Source organism: Motacilla alba, chromosome 3, assembly GCF_015832195.1.
Source record: "Motacilla alba alba isolate MOTALB_02 chromosome 3, Motacilla_alba_V1.0_pri, whole genome shotgun sequence".
NCBI lineage: Eukaryota > Metazoa > Chordata > Aves > Passeriformes > Motacillidae > Motacilla > Motacilla alba.
The window spans coordinates 111,438,235-111,460,979 of record NC_052018.1 but is presented as its reverse complement, the minus strand read 5'-3'; the positions used below and the strand labels follow the sequence as shown (position 1 = coordinate 111,460,979).

At 49.3% G+C, this 22,745-nt stretch overlaps 1 protein-coding gene across 6 annotated transcripts in view; it reads left to right on the top strand.

Annotated features, from left to right (window-relative positions):
- Positions 1-22,527, top strand: part of BCL11A (BAF chromatin remodeling complex subunit BCL11A) — a 76,021-nt gene extending 53,494 nt beyond the window's left edge. For 3 of the 6 annotated variants that reach the window (XM_038131470.1, XM_038131467.1, XM_038131471.1), the window contains exon 3: positions 8,497-14,210. In XM_038131470.1, the coding sequence (XP_037987398.1) occupies positions 8,497-10,502 (2,006 nt within the window). In that variant the 3' untranslated portion in view covers positions 10,503-14,210. Of the gene's footprint in view, positions 1-8,496; positions 14,211-17,797 lie in introns of those variants that run through there. The other 3 variants (XM_038131472.1, XM_038131469.1, XM_038131468.1) reach the window with 3 other exon arrangements.
- Positions 22,528-22,745: the final 218 nt, after the last annotated feature.

Sequence of the window (22,745 nt, the reverse complement as noted above, 5' to 3'; positions counted from 1 at the left end):
TCCTGCAGGGCCGAAAACACTGCGTACTTCACCCTTTAGGTCCCAGCACTGGTGTTCGTAGATACTGGAGCTGCTTCCCACGTGGTGCCGAGGTCTGCGTTGCCTCTCTTTCTCCACCCCGTAGCGTTAATGCATAGGGTGCGTGTGTGCACGTGACCAGGTCGTCTTTGCTTGAGGGCTTTCTTCTAAAACTCCCTCAGAGCTGAATTTCGAGCACAGCATTGTTTTCCCGTGACAGGTTTCTTCTGTTCCTCGCTAATCAAGGCGCGACAGATTTCCACCCCCCTTAGGTTTTAAAAAAGCACAAAATCAGTCGCAGGCTGATACCTTGCTTGCCAAGTTGGAGCTGGAAGCAGGTTTTCTTGGTGGCCAAATCATCATTGCCTTGAAAATGGTGACAGACGCTGAGGTCAGGCCACGGGACCCCAGCACCCCGTTGAGGCTCCGACAAATCGTGTGTTTTGTTCCTTGTTGCTAATGAACAACATTTTTTGGGGTGGGAATCTAAGCGTGTGGACTTTGGTTCTGGTAAAGGGAATGAGTAATGTTGAGGCTTCAACTAAATTGGTTACCCATGAAATACCCATTTCTTCTCCAGGCAGGAACTGGTCTCCCTGGTCCCACCCCTTCCCACCCGCTCTTTCCTCAGGCCCAAAAAACTTCTGCTTTGTGGAAACCTGAGCAGTGCTGTAAAACCCAAGTAAAGTTTGGCTTTGAGAGAAAATGGGGAATTCTTGGGAGTTCCCAACTCCAATCTAAGTCTTCGACTGGCAAAGCAATGCCAGCCGCTGTTTTATTATTGCTGGGGCTTGGGTTTCTTTTTGAAGTTTGGGGAGTCACGGCATTAATGTTTTGGCCTGGTTCTTCCTTAAAGAGGGTTTTTAAAAGAAGGTGTAATAAAAACATGGCGTTACTCATACTTGGTTTGGAAAGTGTTTCCCCAGTTTTATTAATATGGTTTCAGGAAGTCTGAATTTGCAGGCAGAATAATTATTTTCAGGAGTATAAATATCAATATTGATGTATCAGTCTCAGTATTGAATATCAATTTCAGGAATGCCTTTTATCAATGAGTTACAGTAAAGAAAATCCGGTAGAGATGGCAGATGGGCATTGAGAGTCCTGCAAAGCAAAATTTCTTCTGGATTTTTGACTTTTTCATGACTAACCTGGTCCTAAGACTCCACCAGGCTTTTGCATAAACAGCGTGGACTCGGTTTGCAGAATTGTATTTTCAAAGGCAGAACAGCCATGGTATTTCCTGTTTTACAAGCAATACTACATCACTTCCTTCAGATTTTTGGGGATATTTTCCTTTTTCAGTGTTTCTGAAACTGGTTCCTCTCATGATAAAGAGAAAAAGCTTAGGGAAGTAGTACCCTGTTGTACAGAACTGCAGCTACTGCTGTTATTTATGTTATTCCAGTTATTATGAGAGCAGCAGTGACAGTCCTGATGCTCCCAGTGCCAACAGCTGCTTAGGACTGGTTAGTGACGGACCAGGTTAATCACGCGCCTTTTGCAATCCAGAGGATCGGGAGGAGGAATTAGTGCAAGAGGGAAAAAAAATACGTTTGGACAGTTACAGTTTCCCTTGTGAGCTGATGCTACCAGGAAAAGGTGAGTCACACCGAAGCAGCTCTTTCTTACTGAGGGAGAAGTGGCTGCTGCAGGAATGGAGCAGGACCCGCTTGTCTCCCGGCCCTGCGCCGCTTCCTCTGTCCCAACTGTTTCACCTCACTAGTTTGCAGTCGAAAGGAAATTCAGCAGCATGGATTTCCAAATGAGAGAGAGAGGAGGGGAGAAAAAAAAAAAAAAAAAAGAGAGATATTTGACAAGCCAGATGGAGAACTGAATCAAGTACAAGTGGTAACAATTAACTCAATTTTTTTTTTCCTTCCCCCCTTTAAATACCATAACAACTCCGAATTTATCAGTCCAAAAATCAAGCAGTCAGTTGACATTAAAGCTGAATAAAGAAGTTCCTGGGTTTTGGCTCGGGCTGTTCCTCCCACGATTGTTTGGTGGCGAGCAGAAGAGAGGGGGATGCTTTAACTCCTGTCCTTGCTGTTTGATAGAGGAAGGTGTTTATGTGCCCCGTGGGTGCAGGTAGCCTTGGCTTTGCTTACACACCCAGGTGACTTGGGAAGGCGAGGGAGAACAGAGGAGCAAAGCCACCTTTGGGCCTGTGGTGCTGGTCTGTGGAGGGATGCTGTGGAGAACAGAGGTTGGGCTGTCCAGGCAGCCAGGGCCACTCCAGCTCTGCTTGGAGATTTCTCTGGCACGGGAGATTTCTCTGCAGCTGTGAATGAAATCCTTGCACCCAGCATTGGCACGTGCACAGCCACTGCTTACGGTTTGTTGGGGAAAACACTGGGAAAACTGGGGTGCCTCTAATGCTCTGTGTTTGTGTGCAGCTCCTGCAGGGCCCTGGGGTAAAACACACCCAGTGTTAATTATCCTGCTCCTTAAGCAGGGGCTCCTTCCCCAGACAGCATCCTGTGCCGTGGGCCTGGTTAGGTGCACGCAGAGGATGCTGCGTGTGCTGTGTCCAGTGAGCAGCTTTCCTGGATCCAGCCCTGACTTTTGAGAAACTAAGGAAGCTCTTCCAAAGCACATTGGCACACACATGCAGATTATTCCATTACTCACTTGGCAATGCCTGAACTTGCATGCCTAGATCCAGAAAGGCTTTTTTGATTTTTTTTTTTCCCCCCCTCCCAGCAGTGGCATCTAGCTGACAGCTTCTCCTCCCAGCTGGTCTTCTCCCCAGCATCTTGTCTGGCTTTGCTGCTGGTGGCTGTGGAGATGGCTGTGGTTCTTGCTCTGAGCCAGCTCTATTGTGCCTGGAGGTGTTGGCTTGCTCCAGCTCGGACTCTCGGAGCGTGGCGGGTGTATCTGTGAGCACAGCACAGAAGCACCAGCTTTTCCTTAATATAAAAAAAGCCCCTTAATGCTGAAAGCAGCCATCTCTTCATATTTTACTGAGTGATTGTGCCAACTGCCCTTAAAGGCACTCAAATGCCAATATCCATCCCGCTCATTTGTTAACATTTTGCGGATCAGAAGCTAAATCTGTCACTCGTGTGTCACTGGTTAAGTCACTTCTTCTGGGGGCATGGCAGGCAAGAGCTGTTCTGCTGCCTTTTTTTTTTTTTTTTTTTTTTTTTTTTTTAAAGCAGGAGCCAATAACTTGAGAAACACCGGACATTAGTGCTGCAGTGAAATGCTGTGCCTCATCACTGGTCTTTTGCCATCCGGGATGTAGAGAAGGAATAAAAACGTAATGGTGGTTGATGCTTCACTGAGTGAGGCCAGTCAGGTGTCGTCTTGGCCCCAGCTTTGTGTTTGGGTCATGGTATCCCCATGTAATTCTCCTGCAGGGGTAATTTCCAAAGTAGGAAGAAAATGAGCAGTAAAATTGACTGGGAGGAAAATGTACACACAAAAAAATGCGAATGGTAATTGGAAGCTATTTGTAAAGAGTTGATGAGCTGTCCAGGAAGGAGAGGGCAACTTTGGCCCCAGTCCAAAACCCACTTCACTCGCTTCAGTGGTGAGATGAGAACAGCAATTAGATATTAGAAAAATCAATATACGACAATTAAAAAAAATGGAAAATGGATAGGAATCAATCGCAGTGAGAAGCCATGGCGGGTAGAGAACGGGTCAGGAGAGCTGGAGATGCTGAGGAAAACTTGTGCCTGGCACCAGTGGGGAGAGGAAGAGAGAGAGAGCTTCTCGGGATCTTGGAGAAGAAGGAAGGGATTAAATGGAAGAAGCAGTAAGGTAGAAATTTTTGATAAATATTTCTGCTGTAGACCTGGAGAGCAGCCGTCTTACGTTTCTGTATCACAAGGTGGGTGATGATGTTTTTTTTCTAGCTCATTGGTAGGCAGGGAGGATATGAGCAGAGAAAAAATGTTTCTCCTTCAATGGAGAGAGATATTTTTTAATCAAAAGGCTCTGAAAAGTTGCACCCAAGGAACCCTGAAAAGTTAACCTGCGATGCTGGTTTTAAGAAAGATTATGAACTGGGAAAATGCTTTCAAGAGCTGGTCAGGATAGGGTGGGAGAGTTGGCAACACTTTGCTTATCTCTTCTGGGCAAAATAGTGGAAGAACCAACATAAGATTCAATTGATAGAGAACTAAAGGATAGAAATATAATTCGCGCCACTCAGCTTAGATTTATGGAATATGGATCTTGTCAAATAAACCTGATTTCATTCTTCTAGATGACGACTTTGGTTGATAAATGTGGATGAAATAGACTGCACAGCGCTGCGACATTGCGTACGGGAAGAGGGAGCGCTGGGTGGTACTGCTGGCACAGGTGGTGCGGAGCTGGCCAGCACGCTGGGGGACGTGGGGCTTTAGCTGGGGAGCTCAGCAGGTGCTGGTGGGGGCCTCAGCTGGTGCTTAGTGCTTTGGTGGTGATCTAGAAATGGATATGCAGTTCTGCTTGGTTGGCATTGTGGGTGAAGCGTGGGCAGGTGCGGAGCAAGAGGGGCAGGTTAACGGGCTGGTCTGGAGAGACTGTCAGGAAGGACGTGTTGAGAGGACACCGGGCCCAGCCTCACGTGGCCCTGGGCTGGAAGAGTGGAATCGGGGCTGGGTGCAGTACCCTGGAAGAGCTGGGTGCTCACCCAGCACAGAGCTGGGTGCAGTACCCTGGAAGGTATCAGCCCTGTGGGAAGCTGAGAGGAAAATCAGGTCCTTCCCAGCATGATGCCAGGATGAGAAATGCTAGGCTGGTCCTTGAGTAGTGGAGGGGTGGCCTCAGGACACCAGCAGAATAACTGGATTTTGAAAGTGTGCCTCAATTTCACAAAGAACACCTTGGTGTGTGTGAGGAGGCCATTGTGTACCAAGAGTTTTTCAGTGTTTCAACCACAAAAAACCTCAAAATATAAAGAGAACAGGTAGAGGTTAGAGCTAGAGAAGTTTGGGCGGATCCCAATACCCGTCTGTGAGTGTGGTTGGCTGTAGGAACTGACTGTGGTGGCAAGCAGTGGGTGCTCTCCCTGCCTGCTGCGCTGGTTTGAATAGATTTCAGTGGGATTTTGTGCTCTGCCCTATGCTTTACAGGGCTGGAGGGGGTCATGCTTTACTGAAAGACACTGTGTTGGTCACAGAGTGACACTTACTGCAGGGAGGGTCATAGGGTGAGAGCTGGGGGTCCCTTTCAGCCTCAGATTCCTGAATTGAGAAGTAGCCAAGGATGTGAGCTCCAGCTCCAGCCCTGCTGCTGGTGGCCAAGGAAGGCTGGTTCAGCAGTGACTCCTGACTCCTGGAAATCAGCTGAAAACCCCAGTGGCATCACAATGGATGACAAATCCCATCACATCATCCTGGTGGATGGTGAGGCACAAAGAGTCCTATGGGACCTTCTCCAGCTCTGTCCTTGGCCAGCACCAGCTCCTGCATCTCCCTGCTGTGGGACCCGCCTTGCTTGCCCGTGGTCGTGCCCAGATGTGTTGGCTGGCAAGGCTGTGTGGACTCAGGGCCTGGCCCGCACAAAGGAGACATCAGTGGAGAGGGCCTTTGGGTCTGACTCTTGAGGGTACCCAAATGGTGCCCCAAAAAGCCCACGGTGGTGGTGGGATGGGAGCAAGGGAGGGCGAGTCCCTTCCCAACCCAGGGATTGCCGCGGCGGTCTAAGGACCCGTCTTGTTGCTGTGGATTAGTGCCATAATTTTTGCAGTTTGGCAAGGCTGCATCAGACTGGAACGTATCTCTAGGTGGTGATATGGTCAGTCAATAGCCTTCATAATTAATCAAGCACTAATAGACAAATTAGAAATCATGTCTCTTCAGAGCAGGAGGTGGAGACAAATGGCTGGTGGATTTTAACTGTTTCGCTCCGTTGTTTTTTTGCCTGGTGTTACATTGCTCCCTTGAAAATGGTGGGTTGTTTAGGGGAAGTTTTGTACATAAACATGATTTTAAATGTAAATTATTATCTTGATTACCAAACACGGACAGTGAATTGAAAACTTGTTTTTCAGGCAAGCTCATGAAGAATAATCTTACATTTTACACTCCACTAAGTCAATGTAGCCCTAATTTTGCCACGCAGGAAATCAATTCCAGTCTTTATAACAGTCGAAGATGTTATGAACAAAGTAATTTTGCAAATTATGGCAAGTAACACATTTATTGATGACTGTAGCTTAGGAATTTAGAATTTGTGAGCACTGTAATATAATAAGGCCGCACTGGCAGGAGCTGAGTGAAATACAGATTATACGGTGAAACTGTAATGCATCATTTGCTATTAGTGGACTGGTAATAATTACCAGTTTCAAAGCAGCTTTTTCCATGTAATCTTTAGTCTCAGTCGTAACAGCCCTTCTCATTGACATTATGATTACACGAGCTGCCCTTATGATCTAGAATATCTAGTTGATGGGAATACTAAAATGTGGTAGCAAACGCTCGATGTTGTATCCTCATTATAAGATAAAATGCTATTTTCTCTGACCTGATCTATAAGGTAGAGGCAAGGTAGTGTTTCGTTGTTAGCTCCTACCATGGTGTTAAAAACATCCACTTCAGTGTGATGAAGCAAGATAATTTTTTTCCCCCCAAGCTCACAAATGAGCACAGGAATGTGAAAGTCCAATTGAATTTCACTCTAATTTCAGCAGATTTAAGTATTTATCTGTGCTCACATGCCTGGCACATACTAAACACAACAGTGCATTTTATTCCAACGCAGGCTTCAGAGTGAAACATTAAATATTATTCCAAGGGCTTTTAAAGTGATTAAAGTGTTAAATGCCTGCTGTAGATGATTGAGGCTCTTTGCTTGCCTGATTCAGCTTCTCAGGCCAAATGTGGAATAGCGGCAGAGCCGGGAGGCAGGGAGGGAAGCTGGGATGGAGCAGTACAGCCAGTGCTGGATCTCAGGATCACGGAATGGTTTGGGTTGAAAGGGACCTTAAAGTTGCCTGGCTCTGTCCTGTATCATACCCAAGATCATTGAGGGGGAAAATGCCCACATTACACTTTCCCTCCCCTCCTCCCCGTGAGATGGGAAAAAAGATGGGCGCACGTAAAGCGATGTTCCCTTTCCTAATTGGCCTTATTTGGGTTTTTTTTAATCTTCCCTTTTTTTTTTTTTATTAGGCAAATAGGGGAAACCTAATGAGGGCAACTCTCAGTGCAGCCTGTTTACCCAAGAGAGATGCCTAAGGAGCAGATTCCTTGGGATGTAAATGTTGAGTCAGGGCAGGAATATGTGGTGAAGGCCAGTACCACCCCAAGTGCTGATGCCCTTGGAAGGCTCCTGGTTTATCTCTCAGCTAACCTCAACGTTATTTTTATTTGTTAAAATATCACGAAACAACACCTCTGTGACAACTGCTGAACAAGGCTGGAAATGAATTTATAACCTTCTCTTAGCTGCAGCTTCGGTTTACCAGCATTTAGCAAAAAGCTTCCATATGGGGGAGGAAGTGAATTATTCCCAAAATCCCAGTAATCAATAAAGGCACCCTCACCTTCGCCATATCTCACGCCACTCTTCCCTCGCGGGCGGCCCTCAAAAAGTTATTCATCCCCCTTGTTTTGCCGTATATTAGAAGGGGCTGCTTTCTGCTGTCATTATTAGCCGGCTTTTTGTTTAGTTATTTATTAGTTGGTTGCTCTTTTATAATGTCCGTGTTATCTCCAAAAATAAATTATCATGAAATAGAGTTAGCTCACTACTTGCCAAAGTGGCATTTACCATCCTCAGCTTCTTTTCAGCGCGAGAGAAATAATGCGGCTCCGGCAGGGCGCTCAGCCAGGCCTCCTGGCCGGCCTCCAGCTCTTTCCCTGGCGGAGCTGCCGCTCTCTCTGTCTTCTCCTTTCCCTGTCCTGTGCTCGATTTTAACCCCCCCACCCCTCCTTTCCCTTTTTATTTTTATTTCTTTCCTTGCCCCAGAGGAGAATCTCTGCTAAGGAGCAGAAGTTGGTTCTTAATTTTGTACACATTGTTAGTCTCAAAATAAGGAGGAGACTGAAAACGTGTTGATGCCCAGCTTGCTGGCAGTTGTGATGCTTTGAACTGATTTGTGTGGAGTGCTTTTCAGAAAGGAATTTCTTTATTTTGTATTTATTTATCTATTTATATATTTATTTACGTATTTATTTACGAACACTCTAAATGCCTGCAGCCTCTTGCGGCACAGGAGTCATCTGAGTTGGAGCTGGCATTGACTGACTTCAACGTCTCTTGCTTTTCTTGGCCTGTTTTATTCTGTGGTTACCCATCATGGTTCAGTTTTGAACCCGGAGCTGGGCATGGTGGGAGGAGGTGGATGTGCTCGGTGTGGGTGCCCCTCACCTCTTCCCACTCATGTCCCCTGCCTGTCCCTCAGCTGGGATGTTCCTCGCCCAGCTCCCAGCTGAGCGTCCCAGAGGAGGAGAGGAGGTTAGGCGGGGAGGCGAGCGCTCGCCCGCCGCCAGACGGCCGGAGATTGACGCTGCTTGTTGTGTTATTTTGCAGGTAAAGATGAGCCCAGCAGCTACACGTGTACGACTTGTAAACAGCCTTTCAACAGCGCCTGGTTCCTCTTGCAGCACGCACAGAACACGCACGGCTTACGGATCTACCTAGAAAGCGAGCACGGCAGCCCCCTGACGCCACGGGTTGGTATCCCAACAGGACTAGGTGCAGAGTGCCCTTCCCAGCCACCTCTCCACGGGATTCACATTGCAGACAATAACCCTTTTAACCTGCTCAGAATACCCGGCTCGGTCTCGAGGGAGGCGTCGGGGCTGGGAGAAGGGCGTTTCCCACCCACGCCGCCCCTCTTTAGCCCTCCCCCGAGGCACCATTTGGATCCGCATCGCATTGAGCGCCTGGGTGCGGAAGAAATGGCTCTGGCCACCCATCACCCTAGTGCCTTTGACAGGGTGCTGCGACTGAACCCCATGGCGATGGAGCCCCCCGCTATGGATTTCTCCCGGAGGCTGCGGGAGCTGGCCGGCAACACCTCCAGCCCACCCTTGTCCCCGAGCCGGCCCAGCCCTATGCAAAGGTTGCTGCAGCCCTTCCAGCCAGGCAGCAAGCCCCCGTTCCTGGCCACGCCGCCCCTCCCTCCTCTGCAGTCTGCTCCTCCTCCCTCCCAGCCCCCCATGAAGTCCAAGTCCTGCGAGTTCTGTGGGAAGACCTTCAAGTTTCAGAGCAACCTGGTGGTTCACCGCCGGAGCCACACGGGGGAGAAGCCCTACAAGTGCAACCTCTGCGACCACGCCTGCACGCAGGCCAGCAAGCTGAAGCGCCACATGAAGACCCACATGCACAAGTCCTCCCCCATGACGGTGAAGTCGGACGACGGGCTCTCCACCGCCAGCTCCCCCGAGCCGGGCACCAGCGACCTGGTGGGCAGCGCCAGCAGCGCCCTCAAGTCCGTGGTGGCCAAGTTCAAGAGCGAGAATGACCCCAACATGATCCCTGAGAACGGGGATGAGGAAGAGGAGGAGGAGGAGGAGGAAGAGGAGGAGGAGGAGGAGGAAGAGGAGGAGGACTTGAACGAGAGCGACAGGCCGGACTATGGCTTCGGGATGAGCCTGGAGGCGGCCCGTCACCACGAGAACAACTCGCGGGCTGGCGAGGAGGGCCGGGCGATGCCGGACGTCATGCAGGGCATGGTCTTGAGCTCCATGCAGCACTTCAGCGAGGCCTTCCACCAGGTCCTGGGGGAGAAACACAAGCGGGGCCACCTCCCCGAGCCCGAGGTGCACAGGGACACTTGCGACGAAGACTCAGTGGCCGGCGAGTCCGACCGCATCGACGAGGGGGCCGTCAACGGCCGGGGCTGCTCCCCGGGGGAGTCTGCCTCGGGAGGCCTGTCCAAAAAGCTGCTGCTGGGTAGCCCCAGCTCCCTGAGCCCCTTCTCCAAACGCATCAAGCTGGAGAAGGAGTTCGACCTGCCGGCCGCCGCCATGCCCAACACCGAGAACGTTTACTCCCAGTGGCTGGCGGGCTACGCCGCCTCCCGGCAGCTGAAGGACCCCTTCCTCAGCTTCGGCGACTCCCGACAATCGCCCTTCGCCTCCTCCTCCGAGCACTCCTCGGAGAACGGCAGCCTGCGCTTCTCCACGCCGCCGGGCGAGCTGGACGGAGGGATCTCAGGCCGCAGCGGCACGGGAAGCGGAGGGAGCACCCCCCATATTAGTGGCCCGGGCCCTGGCAGGCCCAGCTCAAAAGAGGGCAGACGCAGCGACACTTGTGAGTACTGTGGGAAGGTCTTCAAGAACTGTAGTAATCTCACCGTCCACAGACGGAGCCACACGGGCGAGAGGCCGTATAAGTGTGAGCTTTGCAACTACGCCTGCGCCCAGAGTAGCAAGCTCACCCGGCACATGAAAACACACGGGCAGGTGGGAAAGGACGTTTACAAATGCGAGATTTGTAAGATGCCTTTTAGCGTGTACAGTACCCTGGAGAAACACATGAAAAAATGGCACAGTGATCGAGTCTTGAATAACGAGATAAAAACTGAATAGAGGTATATTCGTACCCCCCCCCACCCCCATCCACACCGCCCTCCCCACCCCACCCCCCACCCCGCATCCCCGTAGAGATTTTCTAGTCCCTTGTGATGGAAGTCATGGAAGCTAAGGATATTTGGAAAGTGCTTGTCACCAGCACACCCTGTTTATTTTCTTTTTGTTCTCACCGTTTGAATGCATGATCTGTATCGGGGCAATACTATTGCATTTTACGCAAACTTTGAGCCTTTCTCTTGTGCAATAATTTACATGTTGTGTATGTTGGGGTTTTTTTTTTTTTTTTTTGGGTTGTTTTTTCTATTTTGGTTGGTTCTATTTTTTTAATTTCTTTTTTTTTTTTTTAATTTTTGGATTAGACAGCATGTATGGTATGTTATGGCTGTTTTTAAATTGTCCCTGATTAGTTGCTGAGCAAACACGTCGCTGTTTCCAATTCCGTTCGGGAAAAAAAAAAAAAAAAAGGAAAAGAAAAAAAAAAGAGGAAAAGAGGAAAAAAAAGAGGAGAGGAGGAGGAGGAGAAAAAAAAAAAAAAAGAAAAGTGAAACAAAACCAAACCCGAGAGCAAACAAAACCGACCGTGCTGCATACATCCTGTAATACATATCATGTACAGTTTTGTTTTGTGACGTGCAAAGGAAAACTCGCTGTGGGTGACCCTCTGCGGACAGGACCGATAGCACCGAAGAAGCGTTGTGTTAGCCTAGATCGCTGTCTTAAACCACTAAACCCACAATTGGAGACAGAGTTCCCCTTGGGAACGCTAAAAAAGGCCTTTAATTGGGAATGACCGACCGCCACCAGTCAGGAAGAGGTAGATTTCTCTTAGCATCTGATTTAAACACACCCACCCACCCACCCACACACACACAAAAATAATACTAATACTAATAATAATAATAATAATAAGTAATCCGAGTGCCTTGGGTCTGTCACGGCCGATGCCGATGGCTCCTTTCTGCTCGTCCTCCACGCGTAGCTCGTCGCCACCCGGGCCGCGCTGGGAGCTGCCTCGTGCCCCTCGCAACGCCGGCCACCTAGGAACGAAGAGGGAAGAGGAAACTAAGGAAGAGAAAGAAATGACCCGCTCAGTCCTAGTTAATCATCATCCTCCTCTGCCTTTTATCATTATTATTAATTATTATTATTACTATTATTTTTCTTAAACTGATCACACCAGTCTAAAAACCTGCTTGGCTCGTGGAGAGAGCTTAAAACGAGATGTAGAACCTTCCCCCCGCCCGCCCTGCCCCAAACTTTTATTCCCCCTCCCCATCAATGATTAAATAGAATGTGAAACGCGCAGAGGCCCTTCAACACCATTAAACACACAATAAAGGAAATCCGTTTTACGAAGATATTTACTTTTAATAATATCTTTTATTGATTCTGGCACCAAAACAAATAAATCCGGAGCCACTTGGTTGTCAAGCTGACAATCAAATTATAAACTTTAAGACCTCGTGTATACCGTATAAAAAATAAAATAAAGACTGGCAATAATATTTTACTGAGTGTAACAGATAGAGGAGCAAAAAAATAAATAAATTGTGATTTATTAGCACAATGTGGTACTGTTTGCCATTTAAAACTAGAACAGGTGTATAAGCTAATATCGACACAGTGGTGATTAACTATGAACTCTTATGAGACTTGCCTTTAATGTGATGCTTTGGAAGAAGTAACAGGAAATTTAAAAAAAAAAAAAAAGGAAGAAAAAAAAAGCAAAAGAGTAGCAGTATCTGTTTGTGCTCCCTAAAAGTTGTCCTTCATTTTTTTTTTTTTCCCATCCTCTGTGTGCTATTTGTGTTGACGTGGAAGAGGATTCCTTGTTTTATTCCTAAGCTAGCGCCTGCCCCGGTTGGTGTTCAAATAGCACTTGACTCTGCCTGTGATGTCTGTATCTTTTCTTTAATCAAAGGTACAGAGGTTGAGTATAAAATAAGACTGCTCAGATAGGACAATTAAGTGCACTGTACAATTTTCCCAGTTTACAGGTCTATACTTTTAAGGGAAAAGTTGCAAGAAAGCTGAAAAAAAAAAAAAATTAAAAAAATGAAAATTCAACACACATTGATGAGCATAAAAAAAACAAACCCACAAAACCCCACAAACTTTGCCAGCCATTTACTTGACTAATGAGCTTATCTTCTCGGACGCGACATTACAGCGCTGTGAATGGAAACAGACTCTACACTCACATAAAATGAATGATTGCTTTCACTCCTACAGTGCAAGGATTTTTTTTTTTTTGTACAAAAAAAAAAAGGATTTAAAAAAAAAAAACAAACACCACAAAACCTTTTTTTAAATATAAATGTTAAGAAAATTTTTTTAAGGAAGAAAAAGAAAAAAAAACCACAACACTTCATTATGTTTAGGGGGAAACTGTATTTTAGGGTTCATTGTCTTGGTGGTGTACAAGACTTGTTACTCATTTTAAAATGGTAGTGGAAATTCTATGCCTTGGATATACACAGCTCTTCAGGTTGTATAAAAACATGCATTGGGGAAAGGTTTTAAGATTATATAGTACTTAAATATAGGAAAATGCACACTCATGTTGATTCCTATGCTAAAACACATTTATGGTCTCTTTTTTCTGTATTTCTAGAATGGTATTTGAATTAAATGTTCATCTAGTGTAGGCACTATAGTATTTATATTGAAGCTTGTATTTTTAACTGTTGCTTGTTCTCTCAAAAGGTATCGATGTACCTTTTTTGGTAGTGGAAAAAAAAAAAAAACCACAGGCTGCCACAGTATATTTTTTTAATTTGGCAGGATAATATAGTGCAAATTATTTGTATGTTTCAAAAAAAAGAAAAAAGACAAAAAGACAAAAAAGGTGTGACATTGTACAGATCCGAGGCCATATAATGGCCCTTTGGGGGAAACCTGTTCCGATGTCACGCTGCTGGCCGTCACAGAGGGGTGTACATATCTTTTTTCGTTCTTTTTTCCTGCTGCCATACTGTATGCAGTACTGCAAGCTAATAACGTTGGTTTGTTATGTAGTGTGCTTTATGTCCCTTTCCTTCTATCACCCGACATTCCAGCATCTTAACTTCATATGCAGTAAAAGAAAGAAAGAAAAGAAAAGAAAGAAAGAAAGAAAGAAAGAAAAAAAAAGCTAAAAAAAAAAAGGAAAAAAAAAAAAGAAACGAAAAAACCGTTTTGCAGTTTTTTTCATTGCCAAAAACTAAATGGTGCTTTATATTTAGATTGGAAAGAATTTCATATGCAAAGCATATTAAAGAGAAAGCCCGCTTGAGTCAATACTTTTTTGTAAATGGCAATGCAGAATATTTTGTTATTGGCCTTTTCTATTCCTGTAATGAAAGCTGTTTGTCGTAACTTGAAATTTTATCTTTTACTATGGGAGTCACTATTTATTATTGCTTATGTGCTCTGTTCAAAACAGAGGCACTTAATTTGATCTTTTATTTTTCTTTGGGGTTTTTTTTGTGGGGGGAATTTTTTTAATTTTTTTTTAATTTTTTTTTAATTTTTTTTTTTTTTTTTATTATTTGGATGACCAAAGGTCATTACAACCTGGCTTTTTATTGTATTTGTTTCTGGTCTTTGTTAAGTTCTATTGGAAAAACCACTGTCTGTGTTTTTTTGGCAGTTGTCTGCATTATCCTGTTCATACACCCATTTTGTCCCTTTATTGAAAAAATAAAAAAAAAACCTTAAAGTACACAGTGTCAGCTTCTGGTGTCCTCATTTGACACACGCTGTAGGTGGCTTCCAGCAGCAGGCTGTAGGGGAAGGTCCCGCGCAGGGGCGTTTTGGGGGGCCCGCTCCAATGCCCAGGGAGCGCCCACCACCCAGCTTGGCCTTAAATCAGCCCCCTCTGCCCAGGAAGAGGATTTTTGGGCTAAGGAGTTCACTTTCCGGCCAGTGGAAGGTGTTTGCAGTCTGGACCCGTAGCTTTGGGATTTTCCCCCCCTCTAGATCAGGAGCGAGCTGTGACCCCCTCACCGCGATAGCCTGCGGCACCCCCGGCCTTCGCTCGCCCTGCAGCAGGGACTTCCCTCCCCGTTTGGCAGATCTGTGGCAGAAGAGGTGAGCGAACGGCAGCTCTGCAGCCCCCCGGGGCTCCCCCGTCCCCGGCTGCTTTTGGGGACAGGGTGAAATCGGCCGCCGGCGCCTGCGGGCGCGTGGCAGGAGCTGATTTCTCTCGGGGGGCCGAGGTCTCTGGGATCACATTGAGCCCAGCCCAAAGCTCCCGGCCCCACTCCCAGCTGGAGCTGGGAGCTCCCTTCTTTTCTCCCCGGGCTTTGATTTTTTTTTTTTTTTTGGTGGGAACTGCAGGTTTCTGTGCACTGTCTCTAAAATCCGGAGCTCAGGTCCCCCCCGTCCCCCCTTAGGGGTCTGTATATGTTGTCAGTTTGACAAATACTGCATGTTGCAGCATCTCTTTACTTTATTAAAGCACATACCGCTGTGATATTGTCTCTTGCTGTTCCTAGTGTAATGGATTTAATACTATTTTTTTTTTCTTTTCCTTTTTTTGATTTCTGTAAAACCTTCCAGTTGTTCTGTTGTCTTCTTGTGATGGCATCATTTGTTGCCTGTATTTTGCCCGGCGCCTTCTGAAGGGGGAAGTTAGGAATTTTAAAAAAAGACGGAAATACCTATCTAAAGAAAAAACAAAAATCTTTTTCTAGGTGAGATTTGAGAAGAATGTAGTAAAGCTCCATTGGAAGAGGAGGGGGGGGAAGGTTTTGTTGTCTGGGCTAGTGGGATGAGAGTGCAGGAGGGCTGGAAAGGTGCCGGCAGTGACCCCTGAGCTGAGCTCTCCCCTTCAGCAGGGTGGTACCCACTGGCTGGGGCTGGAGTGGTGCCAGAGGGATCCCTGGCGTAGGGGAGGCAGAGTCCCACCCCTGCGTGGGGAGCTGCAGGTGGCAGGCATGGACACGGGCTGTTCCCCGGAAGGCCAGTGTCCGCAGGGATGTGCTTTGCAGCTGCCTTGATGACGCATCTTTTGATCCTGTGCCAGCAAATACCTGTACAGAGTCCGGTCTCTTCCCTCCCTGTCCCTGTTTTTTATGGCTGGTTGTTGTGAGGCCAGGGTGGAGGTGTTTCCTAGAGGACTGGGGTTAGCTGTGCCCTGGGTCGAGCGTAGCCTGGCTGTCTTCTAGAGCGGGCGCTGTACCCTGGGTCCGTCCTACGGTGGTCATTGTCCCGCTGCCTTTCCCTATCCTGTATTTTACTTATGGAAATAATGGTCTGTAAAAGCACCTAGGCAGGCATCTGCATGTATCCATATACAGGCATCGCCAGGTAGACCTGTGCTGCTACAAGATTAACTGGTGGAAAGCAAACAGTTGTCTTCTCTATCGAGCGTGCGATTCCCAGGTTTCCCAAAGCTGAATTCTCCAGGTTTCCCAGAGAGGAACGAGCCCGGCGGGTGGCACACAGGGCAGGGGCGGTGGCTTGGAGGAAGGAGCGGCGGGAGAAGCGGCTCCCGCTGCAGGAGTTGTCTGAACAGCGGCTGGCGAGGGCGTAGCTTGCGAGTGGCAACGCGCCGTCACCCCCACACCAGAGCAGGTGTTCGTGAACGCGGTGTTTTTCTGCCAGTTAGTGGTGTGATGAGCCCACTGAAGTTTGTTGGGTTGGGGTGTGGGTGTCCCAGGCCCCACCACGAGCTGCTTTGGCATCCCGTGCACGCGTGACCTGCGCTCCGCACTCCCCAGAAACTTCCCTGTTTCTGTGCAGAAAGATGTCTCTAGGAACGAGTGATATTTGGGGAACAGCGTCTGTCGTTAAAATCTCAAACCCTGTCAACTTCTGAGGGGGAACGTGGGCTTGTGGCATAGACCCTTTAGTGTCTAATCTCCTCCAAATGGAATGATTATTGTAATGAAGGCGCTGAAACAGCATCCAGAATTTAGGCTACAGATGTTTCATATTATTATGTTTCCAAGGGCTGAGATAATACAGGAATAAGTGATACCATGTCTTTGCTTGACATTCAGGAGGCTGTGGCGTATCTGATGAGGTACAGTTTTGGGGTTTATCTAAGTGTGGAGTTCGTACCCAACAGAAAAACGATACCAGCTGCTCCCTTAGATCCCTCCTTCTCTTTTTGCCTCCAATAAAGGTTGAAACCCACTTCTGGCGGATGCATGGACAAATTGTAGTATTGACTAGGGGAGAGTGATACTGCCCGGAGGGCTCTTTGCCAGAGCTGCTGAAGAGATGCTGCTCCTCGAGCCCAGATGCTCGGCTGCTGGTTCCCAACGAGCCACAGGGATGCAGGAGGGACAGGAGGCCTGGGAGAACCCTAAGGTGCCCCTCAGCAGGACTTAAGCTTTGCAGTGGTGGTGTGCTAGTGGCCGGGATGGCTGAGCTGCTCTTGGCTGCCTTGGAAGTCCCAGCCAGCTTTAACATTAGCCTGGAAACTGTTGGGCTCAGACAGGAGAAGCAACTAGCCCTCCGTGGAGGGAAACTGGGCACGGTGCTCTTGACTTCAGAGGAGACGCTCCAGTTAACACCCACTGAAGAGCTGGCCTAGGAAGGAGCTGGTTACTAAGTCCTGATGGCAGCTCACATGTAGTAGCCCTTTAACCACTCTTTTAAGTATTAATGAGGTAAATTCCATGGAAACCAGCTCCCCATTGGGTGGCTGAGGCGGATTTTGAGGAGCGTGTTGACAATGTGCTGGCCTCGCCACCGGTGTAGCCCTCAGCCTGTGGTGTGGGTGGCACGGTGCTGGGTGATGGGCCCAGAGCTGGGAATGGCAGCTGGGAATGGTTGCTTTCCAGTGCCCCATGCCATGCTGCTGCAGTTGGTGGCTTTGCTGGGCGTGGGCTGGGGCAGTGCAGCTCGAGCTTTGCTGCTGCGGTGTGCGTGTCCATGCCGCGTGATATCCGCCGTGCCGGGCGCTGGGAAAAGCCCTCCGCGAACCACCCGCCATGTGCCGTGTTACCAGTCCCGATGGCTTTTAGCAGGGCCTTCAGCACCTGGGGGAAGCCCACGAGGGTTTGGGAAAGACTAGGAGGACGTTTGCAGGACAGGCTGGCTTGGTCCCTGCCCACTAAAGCCCAGAGGTTTTTCTTCCTAAATGATCCCTGTGTTTCCTGCGCGGTGCCGAGGATGCCGGATGCGGGAGCGTGGCCTGAGAGAGGAATGGCTCCGTCCTGCCGTATCCCTTTGTGGCAGTTGGGTGTCCTAGTTGCTAGAGACGGAAAAGAGCCAGAAAGAGAAGTAGGGTAAGGGAATGACTCACACCGTGGGCCGTGTCACACCTGTTCTCTCCTCTGTCCCCATGCTCTCTGTAGGTTCGGCGTACCCCCCCAGCTGGCGCAGCGCCCAGGGAGCCCCGGATGTCTGGCAGTTTTCGGATGGAAGTTCAAGAGCACTTAAATTCTGAAAGGAGGTGAAGCTGGGGCGAGCGGCCGGCGGCGTCTCGGCGTCCGGAGGTGGCCTCTGTCCTGCTGGCTCGCCGCATCCCTGGGAGAGCCTGAGGAGTCACCCGCCGACAGCAGCGCTCCCCGGGCTCCTCCTGCCTGCAAGACTATCGTATTTATATTTTGTAATAGAGTACAACACTTCTTTGGGGTTGGTTTTTTCGGTTTTTTTGTTTTTTTTTTTTTTTTTTTTTGTTCATTGGTTTCTTTTTTTCATTTTCTATAAACAAACAAACGAAAAAAACCCACCCACCAAGGTCAAGGGCTTAATGGTGGCTTCGACTGGCTCCTTTCCCCATGGAAAAGACTGTCTTGCTCTCGTGGACAAGCCGGCCTGTTGGTTATCCCCGCAACGTGCCATTCCTCGGGAGGCACATCTGATGTGATGAATTAAAAATAAAGCAAAACGCAGTGTAGGTCTGTGGGTGGGTGGGAAATTGCCATAATAAATGTTGGAGCTTTAGGTTTTGTTTGCTCTGTCTTTAATTTTTAATGCTAACAAGGGCCAGACGGCTGGTGTGACTTTGTGTTCCCGTACCGGCTGCAGAAAAGCAAGTGCTGGGTTTTCACCGGGGATGGTGTTGGCACGACGGGCTGCCTGGCCCTGGTGGACAGGACAGACCTTTCCCGCAGAGCTAGGCCAGGAGCTGGGCTCAGGGCCGGGCACCCCGAGCGCTGCTGAGCCGCCTCTGGCCTTTGGTGGTGCTGACAGGGGGGGTTTCCCAGCTCTCCTGCATCGTCCTTGGTGAATGCCGGCTGTCGCGTTGCATTTCTGCTGCTGAGCTGTGTACTTCTGGGGCTGCTGGGCTCCCCGGCGTCCGCTCGTGCCCGTGCGGGGAGAAGCGAGGCCAGCACAGGTTTTGGGAGGGGTGGTAGTCGTGCTGAGAGTCAGACCAGGGGATGCAGAGCCAGGAGCTGCTGCTGCCAGGTTGTTGTCCCAGTGTTTCCCAGGCTGTGCACCAGGGGCTGGCTGGTGACACGCGTCCCTTGCTCGGCGCCGAGCACCCGCCCAAGGAGTGTCCTGGTTGGGGGCCCAGGCGCTTTGCAGAACGGAAGATGGGTTATGTGTGAGCCTTGTGCTGGCTCTGATGGGACTGATAGGCTGTAGCTGCTCATGCCTGTGCTGACGAGGGGGAATGGACCTTATTTGGTGAAAGAAGCCGGCTGGGTAGCGAGTGGAGCGGCTGGCGGGCCGCGTCGGGATGGAGCCAAGTCATGGGGAAAGGGCCAGTGGATTGGCTGGCTTTGTGCATTAACTTCAGTCTCACTCCTGTTTTGTTCACCTCCTTGCTTACAGTCTGAGATCCTCACTTGGGGTGACTCTCTCCTGGTGGAACGGCCGTAGGGAAAATGATGTTGCCTTTTCCACGGGCAGTGGTTGCTCTTTTGTTGTTTAAAACCCCGGGCTGCGGTTTTCTCCTGGTGGCCTGGACACAGCACAAGCACAGACACTTCAGTACCTTAAAATTTGGCTGGGGTGGGCAGCAGGAGCATCTCCAAGGGGTGCCACACTGGAAGCCTGGAGGACTTTGGTGCACTGGGACACAAAGGGAGCTATTGCTGCTTCTTCTAAGGTGATTTGGTCTTTGAGGGCAAGCCACCCAAAAGTCTACGCACAGCCTCAGCTCTTTTTTTATCATGAGGGGATGATTCTAAAGGTTCTTCCTAGCCCAGCCTGTGCTGCCACCTCTGTGTCTGTTCCTAAGGGGTTTTTGAGCCTTGGAAGGGTGAATCCTGTTGGATTAAGCACCCGATTGATTGTGAGTGCACCAGTGGTGGAGAGTTAGACACCTGCTCCTGCCTGCCCTGGGGATCTCTGCTCCAGGCAGCCGTGCCAGATCAGGGCTAAGGGAGTCACTTACTGCAGCGGGGTTGCTCTGCTGGTTTCTCTGGACTGCTGGTCAGGACTCACCTGGTCTGTATCCACAGCAGGCCTGGCCCAGGGCTGCTGGGAAGCTGCTTTGTAAGGGGTTCCAGTGTGCTGGCTCCTCCTGGGGGTGTCTGACCCTTGCTTTGTGTGAGCACAGGCCAAACTCAGTGTGTGGACGTCTTCTGGGCTCGCTGGTTGTGCTTTTGCCACTCTGCCTGGTGGAACAAGTGTGATGGGATCTGCTTTCTCTGGCCGGGGCTTGTCTCTCCTTCAGCAGGCAGTGTGAGGGCAAGGGTTTCTCCCAGGAAAAGTGAGAAGTAACAAAGTGGGGATGGCTGAGTGTGTTCTGCCAAGCGCAGAAGTGATACCTGAAGTGCTGAAGACGTAGTCAAATAGTCTTTAAAATGTCTGTTTTCTAATGCAGTTGTTAAACTCTCCCCCACAACTCTTAGGGCTTTGAAACATCTTCAGAATTCGCGTTGCCTTAACAGGTGCAATGTCTGTGCTGAGAGCCCCCTGTAAGCCATGGGGCTCCTCTCCCTGGCTGCCAGCCCTGCTCCAGACTCTGCTGTGGCTCCTGCAGAGCACCAGGACAGCCTCAGCACCAGCTCTGGTGGAGATTCCAAAGGGTCTCCACTGCCCCGGGTGACCTGGGGGGGCTGTGGGCTCTGATTAAGAGTGTCATCAGGGTCTTCTGTCCTGTATTTGTCTGACCAGGGCTTGGCTGAGTCCCCTTGCTGTGTCTGAGCTTGGGATCACCAGCAGCTCAATGAGTTTCTGCCAATTAATCCAAGGTTTCCTGTGAAGGGAGGGCTGGGAAGTTGTCAGCCTCAAAGCTGGAGGTTGCTGGTGCAAGAGGGGCAATATTCCCAGGGGTTTTGTATTTTGGCATATTCTCCAGGTGTTGGTCTGCACATCCAAATTGGAAATAAGGTGTGGCTGGCCTTTATTAAGAGAACAAAGCTCCTAAAGTTTTGGGGTTCTTAATAAAGAAAAGATAAATGTTCTTCCCAGTCCCGGGGGTTGAGATGAACAAGATTCCTGGGAATCACCTGGCTTAACTTAGAGGTTTGGGGTTTAAAAAGCTGCTTTCAGACTTGGAGATGATCTGACTATGCTGTGTTTGATTTCTAAGCACACTTTTCCTGACACTAAAACGCAGCAAAGGTCAAGCCTTTTGTGAAGCCTAGCTTGAATTTTGCTTTCAAAATAATCTATGTTTTGGATTCATGATGCATCTGGGCTGTGGACTTTTATGAGATGCAAGACCTCCCCCCAGAAGGGATCTGAAAACAGATTTTGTGAGTGAGTTTCCAAGCCAAACTGCCAAGCTCCTTGTGGTTTTTCTCAACCCCAGCTTTGTGTTGGGTCCCACTAAGTGACTGTGCTCAAGCAGCATCGTGGTGTCGGTGGGTGACAGCATGACTGTGGGCTCTGGGGGAAGCTGGAGGGAAGCTCCATCCTCCCTGGGCTGCTGGAGGTTATTTTAACCATCTTTAGCCTTTCCTTTGGGTTTGCATCTCCTTTCTCGTGTGTGTTTGAGCTGTCTGGGTGTGCTGGTGAGGCCTGGGGTGAGCCTTTCCCTGTGGATTTTTGGCAGTGAGGAGGGGGAGGACCTGCTGAGCATCCCTGCTGTTCCAGGGCTCCCTGCTCTGCTGTGGTGTTTCCCCTGACCTCACTGAAAAGTCTCATTGAGGAGTGAGCTGAACCCCCCCACCCCTCAAAAACGGGAGTGGTGCCCCATTTCCTTCTTCTGTTGCTCTCTGCTTCTCCTCCCACCCAGCTTTCCCATTTCAGGCGTCATCATTCAATTGTGTGCTGTATCTGCTGCAAGTCAAACATTGTTGCCCCTCCATCCCAATTTTCTCCCCCCAAAAAATCATCCTCTTAGGATTCCTCTTCTGCAGGGGTCCAAATCATCAATTATTCCCGAGGCAAGGTGGAGTTGCAGGGGGCAGAACAACGACAAAATAAACCCCCCTAAACCCCGAATACGGCCCTTACTCCTTAATCTCACTGGATAGAGTTACACATCTGGTGGAGGCTTGTCCGTGGTTGCCATGACTTTTATTGCATCTTTAGCAGTGATGAAGTTCAGATGGCAGAACCAGTGGGCCCCAATTTAATTTCTCCTGGCCTCCCATAATGAGCGCGGCGTGATCCCCGGGAACGCCGGCTCGGCCGCGCTTCCGCGGGCGGGAAGAGGGGGAAAACCTGGCACCGGGCATGGCAACAGGTGGGTGGAGGTGCCTGTGCTGTGTGAGCGTCACATTCTGCGCGGAGGGGGATGGACGGGCAGGTGGTTTCTCCTGGCAAAACCCACGTGAGGTGGATTCCCACCTTTTCCTGGTGGCCGGGGTGTGTGCGCCGCGACGCTTCCCGAGGTCGGTCCAGCCCTGGCGGCTCTTCCCTGGCCGTTTCCATGACCCCCTGGGTTTCCAGTGGTGATGTACAGAAGCTCCCAGCTCTCCCCCAATGTCTGCATGTGTCTAAGGGCTATACAGGGCTCATTGACGGGCCTCCCGTCGGCGGGATATGTGCATGCAAAATGAAGGTTGTATTTGGCTTCTCATATTCGGATCTATATTCCATATTGTGTTGACCAAGAAAAACACCTCAGCCCCTGTGCTGAAGAATGTGATGGACTGATGACTTTCAGAAACGTACTGTAAATCAAGGAGGCTAATAAATACTTGCTATTAATAAAACGGGGCTACTGCCTTTCAAGTTATTTTCACGTTTTGCAGCATCCTAATTTAAATGGCACGAAGAAGGCGGTACCTTTGGACCTCTCCTCCTCCCCCAGCACGGTGTGGCTCAGCTGAACCCCCCGCAAAGGCTTGGGCAGGAGTTTTTCCTCAGTGAGGAGGTTTAGATGGAGCAGCCCAGCCCCACTGAGCTGATGAGGGGTGACCCCAGCGATGGCAGGGTGGCCTCTGGCTGGGGTGT